General features: G+C 42.2%; 1 protein-coding gene across 10 annotated transcripts in view; it reads left to right on the top strand.

Annotated features, from left to right (window-relative positions):
- The window catches only part of LOC128736805 (RNA-binding protein Pasilla), a 159,697-nt gene that overhangs the window by 119,725 nt on the left and 22,284 nt on the right, over positions 1-17,688 (top strand). For all 10 annotated transcript variants that reach the window (XR_008412014.1, XM_053831336.1, XM_053831348.1 and 7 more), the window contains exons 3-5: positions 11,847-12,050; positions 12,950-13,590; positions 14,003-14,507. Coding sequence is in view for 9 of the 10 variants with exons in the window: in XM_053831336.1 (XP_053687311.1) it covers positions 11,847-12,050; positions 12,950-13,590; positions 14,003-14,507 (1,350 nt within the window). In the remaining variant the exon portion in view is untranslated. The remainder of the gene's footprint in view (positions 1-11,846; positions 12,051-12,949; positions 13,591-14,002; positions 14,508-17,688) is intronic.

The following is a 17,688-nucleotide window of genomic DNA, read 5'->3' as shown; positions in this document are numbered from 1 at the left end:
GCTTATCAATGGACGCAGTTGTAATATGGCTCTACAGGAAAGGAAAAAAAGATGTTCTCCACTTAACCAACTTTGTTTATCAATTTTTGGCCCTCCGCTTGCTTTTGAGCTTGCGAATGAATTTGCCGGTCGGCTGAATAGAAGAAAGCGTTTCACGCATGGAGAACTCGCCTACGGAAAATGAGTAGGTGGGGACGTTTTCCTGTTTCAGTAGCTTATGTTATGACCCGCTGTAATACGAGAGTTGACAAGTCCTGTCGGATGATTAGCACACGGGAAAAATGCGTTTTTCTTATTCGCGACCGTTCCTCAAACTGTTACTATTAAGGTCGCATGGTAGCCCCGGGCTACTTTTCTTGCTATTCAAAGTTTGGGAAGAAAGCCCATTTATGAATGTAGAAAATGAAGAAGGGCTGTCTTAACATTTCGCCTGCAATCTGAAATCTATCTGCGATAAGCTCTCACTCCTAAAGCAAAGCAAAGCTTAAGCAATGTTGCGAATCGAGCGAGAAGTCAACCATGCCTACTCACACGCGAAAGAGTATGAAAAACATAGTATTCAACGATTACGCCGCGCACGCAGTTGTGAAAGAAACAACCGCCGGTGCTGTGTGCAGACATTCTGCTACTCACACACTCGCGCACGCACATCCTCACGTCGTCTTCCTGCATAGCTTATTCCCGAGTCAAAAAACTGGTGAGCAATCAGCTGCCCGTAAGGCTGGTGGTGCACTGGGATACAAATTTTGCGTTACTTTTTCTTTTCTTTTTCATCTTTGCTCTCGATGCACGAGCGGGAGTGCGAGGCGTCGCGGGTAATCGGTATCAGTAGACCGGACTGCAATGACGAACGATGAGCGACGACTGTAGCTGTTACCTAAACACACGCGCAAAAACTCGTTGCAGTGCATGAGGAAATAAGAGCGGGAGTTTAAAAGGGATGCTTATGCCGGCGTGTTCGTTAGAATGAGTACGCGTATGTAAGAAAATTAAACGTTCCTTTTTTTTATTCTACAGACTTTGCAGCCTGCTGTTAGAGTACTGGACAATTGAGAAGCTAGTCCTGCGAATCTATTGACTCTAACTGAGTCTGAGATTCAAACCTATGACGACTGTCTTGTTAAACCAGTGTCCTTACTTTGAGGCCACCTGGGGGGTTCCCGTACTAACAGCAAAAAAGTTATGGCGATCTGATTTAGTTCTCGTCACCTTCGTCGATTTGAAGACCATGGCAAAAAAAACCAATATTCTAGAATTACAACTCACTTACTATTTGTTTGCTAAGTGCAAATTTAATTATAAGCACACATTTTTGTCTACATTTAACTGGATTCGTAATTATTTCTTGTTTAGTTGAAGATTCAGAAAATCCTCTGAAGTATAGTCTCAAAAATACAGAGACTAGATATGACTCAAGAAGCTGAATCAAAAATTTAATACAAATTAATAGTTAGCAGTAGTTCAATGACGCTATACGACAATAAACATAAAAAGTAGTATTTCAAGCTTTCAAGGTAGAAGTTTTCCAGCATATCAACATGCCTAGCTTTGGAATTGATTGATAACAAGGAGCACCAGAATAGCGAAACTATGTGACATATAGCCATCGAGAAAATTCCCAAATTTGGTAAAAAAATATTGAAAGATAAAAATGTTACGGTCATTTTAGTGAATTTTTCGGTGTTAAAACTGATGTAGGAGTTAAAAAAAAGTTGCTTCACTGACCTTCCCGTACCTCATTTTCCACTCTTTCCCCTTCACACCTTGTCACGTTCTGGAGACACTATAAACACCATTGTTTCGTTAATTTCTTCTATCGTTTCCTGGGTTGTGACAAATTGCCAATTGTCGAAGAATATAGACTTCTTTGAAAGTCGTCGGACCATACCCTTTAAGTCATTCGTGAGTTCACGTAAACTTTCAACCAAATAGAGGAAGGCACTGCCGGAACAATGAGTCGGCAGGGACGACAGAGAGAATCTAATCACAAACGAGCGCGCGAGGTGATCGACAGGTGCAAGCAGTTCTTCGATGAACACCTCAATGACGAAGTTACAGAAAGAGGCGGAGCGGAAATTTACCTAGGAGTGTCCATGCAAGATAGTAATGTCCCAGCACATGACCTCCAAGAAGAAGTCAAATGAGAAATTGGTAAACGCCGCCTTCTAGGTCACCGACTGTCACCGATAGCAAACGGTTACGTAGGGAATTGCCAGGCGGGCTTCATGGGGACTACGGACCAGATTTTTACCATCCGACAGGTCTTGCAGAAGTGTCGAAAGTACAACGTGCCCACGCATCACATCTGTATTGATTTCAAGGCAGCATACGATACAGTCGATCGAGACCAACTATGACATCAATGCACGAACATTGTTTTCCGGATAATCAGAGCATCATAATTGATCTTGATGATGTTAATGATGAGTGTAAAGCTAAAGTCGTGGTGCAGTTAAAAAATTCTGATCATTAAACCATCTGCATTCAAGTTGATAAATGATAACATGGCAGGAGGTAATCTTACGATGCGAAATAAGCATCCATTTCTTGGAAGCGATATTCGAGAGAGCATCCGCAAACTATCCTATGGGCTGATGAGACACTAACGAGGATCAGTGATTCGGTGGATGACGTTTGCTTCCAAGCAACAAAGCGGCTCACTTGTGTCCGTTACAGAAAACCTCGGAGAGATAGTTGCTTCAAGATCAGCTGGATTGAATAATTGGTATGGCGCTGATTTGAGAGTGATGCGGTTTCTTTGGAAACGAACTAGACATTCAGAGGACCTTAGAAATTATAAATTACGGCGAAACATGTACGTCAGAGAGCTTAAAGTTTTTAAAAACAAATTAGTTCAACATGAAGTTGAGGGATGCAGTGGAGATTGTAAGAAACTACGGAAGTGTCGGAAATCGCTGATGAAAGCAGGAGGAGAGGGTCCAGCTGAAATCATCTCCGATGTAGAACGTTCTGATACGGAAACAGCTACAATGTTGAATACTTTTTTTTGTGAAAAGTGTTGATGCATGGATGAAAACGTTGGTCATTCCGATACCGAAAATCGCGAACTCGACAAAACCAGAAGGTTACAGTCCGAATTCATTACCGTTCTACCAGAAGGTGTTAGAGACGATTGTGAAAGAGCAATTGATGGCGTATGTAGAACGTACTGGTTCCACTGCTGGACGAACAGTCAGGTTTTCGGAAGAACCATTCGTGCGGATCTGCTTTATCAAACTTATTATTATTATTGAAGTGGAAGCAATGCATAGAACAAGGTAAGATAGTCTTAGCAGTTTTTGTTGATCTTGAACGTGCCTTCGAAACAATTGACCGGACAAAGCTAGTGGAAGCTCTGAAACGTTCTGGTATTCGCGGAACTGTACTGAAGTGGTTTCAAAGCTATTTGTACAACTAACAAGATACAAGATATGTGTGTTACCAGAACCTCCAATAAACCTCGGTGTTCCACAGTGTGTAGTGGACCGTTGTTGTTTGTTTTGTATATGAATGATATGCAACGAATTTTGAAGAGGGCAGAAGTTAACCTTTGTACGGACGATACAGTACAGTTTGTAATCGCTAACAGCTACGATGTGTGTTTCAATGTGATGAACAATGAATTGAATAACTTCTCTGTCGCGACGAACTAGCCATGGTAGATGAGTTCGTGCATTTTAGATCGCTGGTAACCGCGGACAACAACACCAGTAAGGAGATCCAGTGACGCATTCAAGCGGGAAATCTGGCCTGCTTCGCCTTTCGCAAACGTTACGATCAAGAACCATACGTCGTACGAAGTTGACAATGTAGAAACCCCTTATTGGACCGAAAGTTCTTTGGACTTGAACCCAAACTTGAAACCGTGACGCTACCCTTGCCGTGTTCGAGCGGAAGGTACTGCTGACAATATGTGACGGAGCACAAATTGAAAGCGGGGAGTGGCGAAGGCGTATGGATCACGAGCTACAGGCACTGATTAAACTGATTTTTATCGTACATCTGGCGAAAGTCAATAGGCTACGGTGGGCCGAACGACAGTGGGACGAAACCAGTTCTCTTCAACAACTCCATCGGCACCAAGAACAAGGGGGGGGGGGGGGTTCAATTCGCAAATTGGCTCGACCAGGTTGAAAGTGGTTTGCGATTTCTAAGACGACAGGTGAAATTGACGACGAAGGGCCCAAGAGCGAGTTGAATGAAGACGACTGCTTGAAACAGCACGAGCCAGCCCGGCTCTAGGTTGGTGACAACGACCCATATTGGACCAAATTCGTAACTGGAGGAGAACCCTGCGAGGGTGGCTGTGACGATATGCGCGTCATGGTGGAGGGCACTTTTCAATCAATGCATCTTTTTTGGCTTCGAATTCGTGCTATGGCATGGAACTACCAAGTTTAGCTTCCCTTCCGGTTTCGTGAAACAAAGTTGTTTGTGCGCTGTCAAAAGTATCGCCACACAAATAATTATGAACCATTTTACTCTCGACTTACTGTGTTTAAAATAAGGACAAAAACAACAACATCCACCAACGAAAAGCACGATCACGGTTGAATTGATTCTCAATGCAGCGTGTAAAAGCCAAACAAGAACAGCACACACTTACCAGCAGCAGAAGCTGCAAGCGAAAGTTAGTCGGAAAACAACAAATGGTTCACTGAATTTATGCTAATCGTCTAATGGCAACTCGAGTAAAGTAGGGAACGCTAGAGAAGCGTAACCCTTAACTCGTGTTTTTTCAAAAGACTACGTTTTCGCAGAACAAAATCGCGCATTTCGAAATCAATCAATCAGTTGTTTCCAGTCCTTTCCGGTTCCCAGGACCAGGACGCTTACATAGCCTGAGTGTGGCCTTTTACGCCCCATTACATCAAACCGTATTGGCACACGGAATAGCAGCGCTACCAGGTCGGAAAGATACAGGACAGTGGAATCGAGTTGGCATCGGTCCCATGAATATCAACTAATTGTAAAGTGCAATGGATAAACAACCGTCGGAAAAGGTATTTTGAACGTTTTAAAAATAAACAAGAAATCAAAACCCTATGTTTGCAAGGTTCTCGTTTACATTCTTTGATCTTATTGTGCTGAAAGTTGCGAGTTTTTAACAGTGCTAAATCAGCTGTCGGCTGGATGAAATCTAATTAAAACTTTTCGTTACAACACACCGGTGGCACGCCAATAATAGAGTTTTGCCTTTATAGCCGTACCTGTAAGTAAAGTGAGAAGTCGCTTTCGTGCTTGTCAAAGGCAAAGTCAAAGACTTTGAAGCTTTGGCCTACTGAAAGAGCCTACGTACAGTTTCCAAGTTAAAGAATGTGCGCTCCTTGGTTGGCAGCGTTGCTATGCAGTAATGCTTTTACACGGTTGTCAGTGTGACGAGTTCGGATAGAATTTGCAAGCTGGCACTAGAAAGTCCGAAACACAGCGCAGAAATGCTTGTTTGCAAGCAAAACAATTAAACATATTCTAACGAGGAAAATTGTGTTGCATGTTGCCAACACAATACAGTTGGGTTGGGTAAAAGATGCGGTGACATCAGCTGCATCTGCTGCATCATTGAGACGAGCGAGTCTAAATGAAAATGACCCGTCCTCCAATCGTAAATAGTTTCAAAGCCACGCGCGCACAGATAACTATACAGTACGGTACGGTACTCCGGCCGGCGTTACGTCGATATATAACCCCCATAACTTGCTTGTCCGTTCGTCCGTGTGCCCGTTCACGTGACTAGACCTAACCCGTAATAGACCGTGCCGAAGTCTATTGCGGCAATATCTGTACGCAATTGCGTGACATTTTATTTTATATTTTTTGGTCACAACGTACGAACCAAACCAGGCAGCAGGCCAGGCCGTTTGCGTGCGTTGAATTGATTGGCTGCTGCCGTAATAATAATGTGTCCGGCGTCTCCTTCGGAAATGCACGCATTCGAGCGGATTTGTCAAAAAGCTTCCCCCGAAACCAAAGCTGAAAACAAAGACGGTTCTTGTTTCGCAATGATATTGTAATATTCGAGTGTAATTTTATTACTGCTGCTAGCTGCCGCCTTCGTTCCAGCACCGTGTGCTATCATGATTGTTCCGCTAAACAAGCGGATGAAAGTGAAACCCCGCCCACCCTCCGTGAGCGCCCGTGGACGGTCGGTGGGCGGTTGTAGGACGCAATCGGCATGTTTTAAAATGAAGCCTGTACATTTCAGTTTCTGTTTGTTGTTATTTACGATTCACTAACAAATGTAAACAGCGATTATATTGGTGCTCTCCGAGAGGTGGAATCCGGCCCAAGTAGGCCGCGCTCTGTTTGCGGAGGTGTTTGCCATTTCGGGCGACAATCGGACGACAGGGCCGTGACATTCGCCGATTTACGTGTCGAAACGCTCACTTATACGGAAACTGGAACCATTGGTGGAACGTTATCGAGCTGTACGGTTCTGTAAGTTCTTAACATGTTGCAGAAATTTCGCTTCGAAAATTTACCCAACCGATTTATTTGGGAAACGCAGCTTTACTTAGAATTTGTTCAGCCGGTTCGAATATTCGTTGTATTTATAGAGTACTAGCTGACCCGACAAACTTCGTATTGCCACAAAATTAACCTGTGTTGTACATAAATCATGAATCTCGGATGATCTTTGTCACAATCTCGAGTTTTCTGAGTTTCTGAGGAGTTCATGGGTGTTTTAACATTCAAATTTTCCTCACAGTAAAGTAGAAAGCAACTCCCCCCATTGCTTAGCCTGATAAAATAAAGCGGATAGGATTTAAATATTCGCCATCATTACAAACCATTTCGCCGAATACCATTTTGCGGAACACCAATTCCCGGTTGACCATAACGCGGAATATATAGTTTCGCAGAATAGCATTTCGCGAAAAACCTTACGCGGGATGTACCATTTCACGGAACATCTTTTCGTGGAAAGTACCATTTCGCAGGGGTGACCCAACTAAAGGAAAGTAATAGAGGTCACAGGTCGCCGGCAACACTCGCGGCCTGTGTCCGTCTCACCCTGAATCATCTAATGTTACTATTGATAGTTTCTGGTGGTCTGGTTACTGACTAATGATTTATGAAAGAGTCTAAAATTTCTCGAGTTCCATTAATTTTTGAGTTACGCAAAAATTTCTGCTTTATTTGTATGAGAGTCCTTATCCACCTACCACAGGGGTGAGAGGTCTCTAACTATCATAAAATAAATTTAAGGCTCCAAAATCTCCCACATGCCAAATTTGGTTGCATTTGCTTGATTAGTTCTCAAGTTATAAGGAAATTTGAATTTTTTTTTGTATGCCCCCCCCCCCTCCTAAACAGGGGAGGGGTCTTAATTCATCATAGGAAAAATTCCTGCCATCTAAAACTCCCACATGCCAAATTTGGTTCCATTTGCTTGATTAGTTCTCGAGATAAGAGGAAATTTGCATTTCATTTGTATGGAAGCCCACCCTCTTAAAGAGGAGATGGGTCATAACTCGCTTTTTAAAGAGGAGAGGATTCTCAATTCACCATAGAAAAAAATCTTGCCTCCAAAACCACTTAAATGTCAAATTTGGTTCCATTTGATTGATAACTCTCGTGCTATGAGGAAATTTGTATTTCATTTATATAGGAGCCTCCGCTCCTAAAGTGGGGAGGGGTCCTAATTCACCATAGCAAATTTTCTTGCCTGAAAAAACACCCACATGCTAAATTTGGTTCCATTTGCTTGATTAGTTCACGAATTATGACGAAATTTGCATTTCATTTATATAGAAGCCCCCCCCCCCCTCTTAAAGTGGGGAGGGGTCCTAATTCACCATAGAAAATATGTTTGCCTCCAAAAACCTTCACATGCCAAATGTGGTTCTAGTTGCTTGATTAGTTCTCGAGTTATGAGGAAATTTGTATTTCATTTGTAAAAATGGAGAGGGGTCTCGATTTACCATAGAATAAATTCTTGTCACCAAAAACACCCACATGCCAAATTTGGTTCCATTTGCTTGATTAGTTCTCGAGTTATGCAGAAATTTGAGTTTCGTTTGTATGAGAGCCCCCCCTCTTAGTGGGGGGAGGAATCCCTAACCATCATTAAAACCTTCCCTGGCCCCAAAAACCTCTACATGCAAATTTTCTCGCCGATTGATTCAGTAGTTTTTGATTCTATAAGGAACATCCCGACAGACAGACAGAAATCCATTTTTATATATGAGATCACAGTATGGTTTATAACTTTTTAACGTCAGCTGTCAGGAGGACGTCAGCGGTTTGTTTTTTATGTTTTTATGTATCGCTAGCAGAATGTAACTAACATGTACGACTCGATTACACATTAATTAATAAAGTTAACATTCTTACTCAGGTAGATAGTCAGCCAGGTCAACAGGTTATGGGCCCAGTCTTACCTTGCGATTATTCTAGTGGAGACTAGGTTTTTGACGGATTAAAGTAACCAATCCCAAAAAGCATATTCCTTTTTTGCAGTAATCAGTGGTTAATTGATTCTAACCAGTAGTCAGCTGGTAGAGCCAACACAGTAGGTAACTGGTGATACCAGCGCATCTATCGGTAACTATACGGAAAAGTAGCCAACCGGTGAAAGAGGATCAATCCGGATAGTTTCCGAGTTCAGTTTACTTATGGGACGTTATATCTCTTGATCCGGTTGCAGTAAAGTTGCTGAAAGTGATATTTTCAGTGGTGGACACTTCAATTTTACCAACAGCGTTCATTCTCTGCGGGACCTGATGGGTGATGGGATTCCAGCTGTAGTTTTAAGTCGTTGCATCGCCGCGTTGACCAATCCTTTGTGCTCTATATTCAATAAGTCGTTCGCACAAGGAAGGTTTCCCGAAGTTGGGAAGGAATCGTTTATGTTTCCAGTATTTAAATCCGGCGACCGTCTCAACGTAAGGAATTATCAAGAAATCACTAGCCTTTCCGCAGCTTGGAAACTGTTCGAGATAATTGTGAGTGGTTGCAATACTGTCTCGCACGGTTTCATGCCTGGTAGATCTGTTTGCACTAATTCGCTGGAGTTTACATCGATGTGTATCTCGCATATGGAGGACAAGAAGCAAGTTGATGTTATCTATACTGACTTGAAAGCAGCTTTTGATCGAATTGACCATGCAATACTATTACGGAAACTGTCTCGACTTGGTGCCTGCCAACCGATGGTTGAATGGCTGAACTCTTACCTCAGTGGTAGGGTGCTTTGTATGAAACTGGGTAGTAGTCTTTCATGGATGTTTACCAATAAATATGGAGTCCCTCAAGGAAGCTACATGGGCCCTCTACTTTTCTTGCTATTCTTTAACGATATTGCGTTGCTGCTAGGAGTTGGCTGCAAGTTAGTGTACGCCTTTGACCTGAAATTGTCTGCTTCGATAGGAAATATAGACGACTGCCAGCGCTTGCAAGATTTGCTTGATTTATTCATCAACTGGTGTAAACGGAACTGGCTCTCATAGCCCAATGTGAAGTTTTGAGTTTTCACCGCATCAAAAACCCGATCACCTTTGGTTACACTATCGATGGTATTGAGGTTACGCAGAGTGTACCGAGTTAGTGACCTCGGCGTCTTGCTGGACACCAAACTGACGTTTAATGTACATCGTGAGTTGATTATCTTCAAAGCATCTCGACAGCTTTGTTTCATCTTTAAAATTGGTCGGAACTCTAAGGATCCACACTGTCTTAACAAATAAATAAATAAATCAATATGGCGGATAGAAACAGTGGCAACTTTGTCGACGGAACGGTGGCTACGAGAGGGGCACTCTCCAGCGCACATTGCCGTTGACTGTAGTACGTGGCTTCGATCGGAAAAACATCTTTGACGGCAACCGAGCCACTTTCTTAATCTGGAAGTGGCCTGTGGAGCATCGTTTGGCAAAAATGCAGCTAGGAGTTCTAGTGAAAAGGTACCAGAAATCCGGTACAGCCGCAATTGTTAGTATTTAAAGCATTAGAATCTACCAACATTGGAAACGATCTTTGACGAGTTCGACTTATTGCTAAGGAAGCTGGATCGTATGGGTGTAAATATCTCACATGCAGAGGAAGTGCATGCCCTGCTAATTGCTATGCCGTTGTAGTACAAATTCATCGAGGGATCGCTAATGACCTAACCTCATGAAGAGCTCTGTAAGAAAACGAATTTGAAGCAGGTATTCCAGGACGCGAAAGTTGATGAACCTGAAGAAGAGAAATGCCGTAACGTTGCAAAAAGCAAAGCAAGGCTACATTCCGTTATCAGAACACGGGTCAGATGTTTGAGGTCGCGAAAAATAGTGCTTTATCGTACTAATTTATTATCAACGACCGTAACTCGAACATTGGTACGTATACATCGAACGACATGCAATATGCAAATGAAACTACGTCAAGTAAGACTTAAGACATGACAACACACACAGACACATGCTATTAGTTTGATTGCAATAATTGTATATGCCGTTGCAAGCATAAAATGATTTTTGTTCGAATTTATATGTGTCACACTGTAGATACAGTGAATGTAACGAAACGGGCAAAACTTGAGAAAGCCAAGATTGTGACGATTGTTAGAATTGGTCAAATTCAGACGTAACCGGAAGCATGGAGCAGTAAACACGCGACAACCGTCATCTTATGAACAATTGTCGGAGAAAATGATATCCGTTCGTCCCCTCCTAAAGAATAGAGAGCTGTTCAGTTAATGACTGACCGTTCAGAACAGCCTAAGCGACAGACTGAGCATTTTGAACAACTTTTTCAAATGTCAACGACCATCATAACCAACAGCACATGGAAATTACAAATTACAAACCCTACATGCGAGCTATCTATTATCTCCTGGATCGGGAATGTTCCCATTACGCGAATTGCAGCCGTTGTTGCTTTATCCGTCACTCGGCTACCGTTATCGGCAGGAACACGATTTTGCACTTATTTTCTGTAAAATTTCCGCAGCGTATTAAAAACCATATGCACGGTGTGTGGACCTTAATTCTTCTGTTCATAGTGATCTTGTCTGCTGCGAATTACGTAACGATTGACGATTGTCCAACTAGAGTGCCTCAGGTTGGCAGTTGACATCAACACAACACAAGATCCTTCCGACGTGGTCCGCAAGATTTTCTGAGGGCGAATCCTCGTGGAAATGTGTTGCCCATGGACGTCCTGGACGTTTGATGATGGTTCTGAAACGCTTTTCAGGTTTCTCTCGCAATCTTCGACCAACAAATCAGCGCATATTGATTGTCACCAGGCGATCAGCAGCAACGACGGCCGCCTGGCCTTGGCATTTCGAGTGGTCCAATTAGCAACTTCGGCCTAACGCCACACGTCCTCCTGCACCGTGAGGAGTTCCCCCTTAAAGCGCCAAACGAAAATACAAAATGAAAGGTCTCATTACCATCAAGTTTTGTGGAAAGTGTCATTAGAGTGCAGCAAGCAAATTAAAAGTTTTGTTTAAAAATGTGTTTTAACTACGAGTCAATTGCACGTTTCTCAAGGAGGGGCAAACCGGTTTTTCGCTATTATTCTCATTTGAAAGATCACACGAAAGGCCTTAATGCCTTGAATATATCTGAGAAATTTGATAAGAAATGGTGCTACCGATCAAAAGTTATTTAACAAAAAACATAGCGCATCTTTTTACATAATTTTGGTGATAGTGAATCCTAGTGGGTGATACAAATGGATACAAGGGATATAACAAGGGTTCCTATCGCCAACAGGTGGAGTAAATCGGGGTTTTTAAAATAAATTACGCTGAGGGTTCTGAGGGAATCTAGAAATCTACATTAAAATTTGTTACACATATGCAGCTCTCAGAAACCATCATTGCTAATCATTCTTCCGTTCGCTCTCTTCTATTCCAGCAACCGGAACTACCACAACCACCACCACAACCAATGGCGGCAGTACGGTTAGTGTCGGCGGCGGCGATAACTACCACTTCAAGACGCTGGTCCCGTCGGTGGCCGCCGGTGCAATCATCGGGAAAGGTGGCGAAACGATCGCCTCCCTGCAGAAGGATGCCGGAGCGCGGGTGAAAATGTCCAAGGCACATGACTTCTATCCCGGTAAGAACTAGAGCTCCGCCGTTGCCACCGTGGCGCGATACTGTCCATGGGACGCGCGATCCTCCGCGTGTATCTCCACTTCAGTTTGTGGCTAAGCAAGTCTGCAACAAAAAAACAAAAGTCAAGACCTGTCCGGTTTGCAGCGATCCACTCCCCGTACCACTTCCCTTCTTTCCTTTCTGTATACACCACTCTGTCTTTCTGTCCATCAAGTTCCAGTTTCCAGTTTTGTTAACTATTTCCATTTAGTTATTAACGGAACGATTGGTTCTGCCCACGATTATCTATTGACGTACTTTTATCTTTTGATCCGTTGATTAATAATCTTCAGTATTCGCATACAAATTCTAGAACAGAAACTACTTCCATCAATACTAATACAAACTGTTACCACTTTAGACAACAACCATCGCTCTTTCGCGGTCGTATAACTCGAAAAACTATGTTCGTTTTTTCCATCGGAAGATCAACCTTCATGTAGCATTCATTACCGCTCTCATCGCGATCATTTATCTGTGTAACTTTCTATGATTTTACGCTGCTGTCATTCGATACGATTCAATGTTCACACGTAATCGCTGTGTTAACCGTTATTATTTTTATTCCGAGTAAAACTCATTGTGATAGCACAGTAGGCCTGCAATGATGAACGTCGTGTGCATTTTCGGACTAAAACTAAAATTCAATTCAACTTATGTTTTTTTTTTGCGCGGCCTACTGTTCGAACGCCATCCGTATTTATTTACGCCCCATTTTATTGCGCGACACAGTATTGCTCACCCTCTCCCTTTTTCTCTCTCTATCTGTCTCTATCTATCAGCATCTGTAAAAAGTTTCGCATTCTCAGCTCACCGAATATCTCTTTTTTTCTCTCTCTCATTCTACTTCTCATCCTCAAGGAACATCCGAACGCGTCTGTCTCATTAGCGGTACAGTCGATGGCATATTGACTGTGCTCGATTTTATCATTGATAAGATTCGCGAGAAGCCCGACATGACCAAGGCACTGACCGACGCCGACGCCAAGCAGGCGGCCGAGCGCGACAAACAGGTCAAGATTTTGGTCCCGAACTCGACGGCCGGTATGATCATCGGCAAGGCCGGGGCCTACATCAAACAGATCAAGGAAGAATCGGGTTCGTACGTCCAGATCTCGCAAAAGCCGAAAGAGCTCACACTGCAGGAGCGCTGCATCACGATCATCGGCGAGAAGGAGAACAACAAGATTGCATGCAAGATGATCCTGGCGAAGATCATCGAAGATCCCTCATCCGGCTCATGCTTGAACGTATCATACGCAGACATCAACGGACCGGTGGCCAATTTCAACCCCACTGGTTCGCCATTTGCCGCCTCACAGAATCCCACTTTCAGCTCCAGTACCGCATCATTAAATTCCGCACTGAGCGGCACACTGCCCGGGGCATCCGCGGCCGGTTTACTGGTCAACGGCACCGGACTGAATCTGTCATTAAATCTAGGTGCACCTTCACCACAAACTAATCCTACAGTTACCACACAATTGCTTGAACATATTAAGGTAGAAGTTTCATTTCGATAATTTTATATATTCTCTATATTTTTTCGTTTTTTATTTTTTTTCTATCTCTTTCCGTCACACATTTTCCGAAAACGACAGTTTTCTTTTGTGTTCTCGAGGCGTCTCTCGAAATACAACCCTGTTCGAATGTTTTTGTTTTTTTGTCTGGCGTTCACTCTATTCCTGAACAACAAAGAAACAAAAGAAGACAATCAAATTTTTCGTCTGCTCTCTCGATAATCTACTACTATTTTCTATCTCTCACTATATGTGAATGCAAATCCACGCCCTAGGTTCTCGACCATCCGCCATTACTAATTGCAGTTTTTCTCTCTGTTTTTTCTTATGTTTTTTTCCCTTCTATATCGACTTTTATATCTTCCGAACCGAACGTTAATCAACCGTAATGTAGGGTGCCATGAGACAGTCCGGCTATTCCGACACGGCAACCACTGAAGTGCACGCAGCGTTAGCCGTTCTTGCCAAGTACGGAGTGCTGGGTATCGGCGTCGGTTTGCAGAATGGAACCCACACAACCCCGCTGAGCTTCCTGGGGGTGCCAGAGCTGCAGCAATCGACCGCAGCAGCGGCAGCGTCGGCGGCTAGTGGAGTATATGGTGCAGTAGGCCAACTGAATCTGGACTCCTACCTGCATGGTGCTGGCACCGCGACGCCCCGTACCTCATTGGAACGCTACGACGCTACCTTCGATCCGTTCCGACATCCAGGAACGCAAGCCGCCACACCGATCTCTATCAACAACAATGCATTCGGTCTGACCAGTGCTACCGCTCTGAATGCTGCAGCAGCTGCTCAAACGCTCGGATCGCTCAGCAAGAGTCCGACACCGGCCGAGATGACCACCAGCAAGGAGAAGAACGTGGAGATCCCCGAAGTGATCGTTGGTGCCATCCTAGGTGAGTGAGCTTTCTGTTCCCGAACCGATATCCTGCAAAAACAGCACAACGTAGCCATCCCTCTTTTTTACTCACAACGTTCACTAACTCCCATCGACGAATGGCCACAGCACCGCCACAACATTCATAGATGAACGTGGAAATCTGACTAACCTCAATCGCGCGCATTGGCATTTGCGGGGGCGCGTAATTCACCAAACACATTCACAACCCGCACGTGCTCCATCCATTATGGACCGTATTATCATCATCGTCTTCTGTTCTGGAAATATACACATGCATGACTCGGTCATCGCCATCATTTTCATCGTCATCATCAGCATCATCATCATCATCATCATCATCATCATCATCATCCACGTCATCATCATCATTTTCATCATAATCATCAACGTCATATTCATCATCATAACATATAGCATTCAAACCGTTTGAGCTTTTGAGTGTCAGTTTTATATTGAAGAATTTCTTTTTATTATAACATATATGTGTGAACTTAAATATAATCCCAATTACTACTTTCTTCCGAATAATAAAAGGTATTACATGTAGAAGTGTTTGTGTGTTTTTATTGATATTTGAAATCGATCAAAACATTACGACCATCGAACAGATTGATAAAAAATATTGCGGTTTAACGTAACGCGAGCCAAATTTAGCAGACAATCATTCGTCATTTATTAAACAAGCAGACAGTCGGCATTTCGAAGGACGGAAATATTGCGGACTACTGAAAAGTGGCGGATTATTGGTTGTTTTACTAACAGTTCTTCGAAATAAAGGCAAGACAGTAAAATTCCTCGTGTTTCTAAGTGTTCCAGTGAGTGAAACCTTAACTATTTTAAAAGACTGATTGCTTTCCCAGTCAGTAATTGAAAAAACAAAGTGAATAGATATTTGTTGCTAACCAAGCTTTTGAAAACAAACCTATATCACACGGGGTAAGTTTTATAAACAAACGAACGGAACACCCATGGGGAACCCCCTTTCACCTTTTCTATATGAGATTCTTGTTCCTTGACGTTCTTGACATAAGAAAACTTAAAGAGTTTGAATTTGACGTTTAGAAAAGAAAATTCATAGACTCTACATGGATTTCAAGCCTGGCGAACCGAGTTGAATGGAGATCCGGTGCAGGTAAAAAAGCAATGCCTTCGTCACAGAACAGAAGTGGAAGTCCGAACGATTCGCCGATCAAAACTGGTAACAGAATCTTTTTTGCTTTTATTTTTCTTTTGGGAAGGTTTTCGCACAGAAGCGAATAACAGCAATATAAGCAGAACGCTCGCTACCAATCGCATTGCAGCTTTCATATGCTTTCGTGTGCATTCGTAAGCGTTCGGGTGTTTTCGTGGAAAAAGTGACTCGCCACCGCCAGGTTCGCTAGTATCTGCAGAAAGTAGCAAGTACGTGTTTGGATTTTAACTTCCACTTCTGTTCTGTGCCCTCGTGTTACATTCTGCTTTCGGACCATTTTGTTCTGTTTTTTATTTGGCGAACTTCGCAACTAACTGTTAGAATACGGGACAATTGCAGGGTGAGTGCTACGATCCTATCGACTCTTATAACCTCTCCTAGTTGATATTCGAACATATGAGCAACAAAGCAAAGGCTAGGCATTACATTGCGTTTTCGAAACTCGACCTTCTGTTTTTGACTAAAGTTTTATATGAGCGTTTTAGTAGAATACGAAAATTGAATGAAAGAAAAACTTTCACGAATAAATTCAACTATTAATTATATTCACTTCACGTTTTTGTGTATTTTATGGGAAAATGAGTATTTAGTAACGTTTAGTAACAAATTTTATGGTAATGAATTTTGACTAATTTTAAATATTTTTTTCTTCATAACACTAAAGATGAATTATTTCGTGGTTTTTACATTTTGAACATCGCACTTTGAACTATCAACTTTTCTTACCATATGGGAACCTCGTCCCTGTTCCCCAACATTTATTCATTCCGAATAAATAGTTTTAATAAAACAATCACGCTTAACTGTAACGCTCACATTCATTTTCGATATTTATACATCAGCGCAAAAGGAATCCCAAAACAGCATTTTAAGCAAAACTTTCGAAGCCGTCATTTTTAGATTGAGCCATTTTTGCTTTGCTTGATTTTTGTATCAAAAATCAAGAAAAATTTAACAAAATGTGTCCGCCATTTAGAATTTTTGGGTTTCAGTTTCATTTTTGAAATCCCAATGACCTGAAAAACTTCTTCAACTTTAACTTAAAGCCCAAGCCAAATAATGTCCACCATTTTGGGTCGGCCATTTTAAATTTTACATTTCTATTATTTTTGAAATTAGGAGCCCAATTGTTGCTATAGAAAAATGTTCATCTGAGGATAATATATACAATATTTACCCCTTAAACGACAGTAAGACTGTTGAACACAATGCGTTGTTAACACACCAGCTTCGTCCTCATTTGAGAAGACTTATTTTCTACATATATGGGTCATTCCACGCCAAGTCACCGAGAAAAAGTACAAACTTGTAATAGACCTTCTCGGATTTTTACCAAATTCGGTCAGATTGTTAGTTTTGGGTAAAAAAGCAAAAATCCCAAGTATGGTGCCGATTGGACTCGCCCTTCCTTTCTGAGAGCCCCCCATTGCATAGAGCTTCAGTGTTTCATAAAAAAGTAATTTTGCTCTTGGTTTAACATAATAAATTGGGGGTTGCTTGCTTCAAAACGCCGCCTCTCTGGATCGACAAGGAATACCTCGTGTCGATAAGTGATTCTTATGTAAAAATATCTGGTGAATACGATAGAGTTGGAATTTTTTAGATCAAATTGTCTTCATTGAGAGAAAAATAGAATTTTAGTTTTCAATTCGAATTAAAAAATATTTGGCAGCACTGGTGCTAAAAATTACTATTTGTTTCGAATTCCTTGAGCAATTTTCTTTGAAAATGTGAAAATGGTGTCTTTCTAGACTTAATATTTCCAGAGATATAAGAAAAAAAAATTAGCGGATTCGCTTTTTACGCGGTTTGTTTTTTACGTGACTATTTTAACGCGAATTTCGGAATTTACGCGATTTTCGGAATTTACGCGGATGTGCTCAAAACGTTTATTTTTTCGCGTAGTGTTGAAATCCACAAACTTTTTTTTACGTGAATTTTGGAATTTGCGCGGTTTTGATTTACGCGGGACGTATCCTTCGCG

Source organism: Sabethes cyaneus, chromosome 1, assembly GCF_943734655.1.
Source record: "Sabethes cyaneus chromosome 1, idSabCyanKW18_F2, whole genome shotgun sequence".
NCBI lineage: Eukaryota > Metazoa > Arthropoda > Insecta > Diptera > Culicidae > Sabethes > Sabethes cyaneus.
This window is presented reverse-complemented; position numbering and strand designations above follow the sequence as displayed.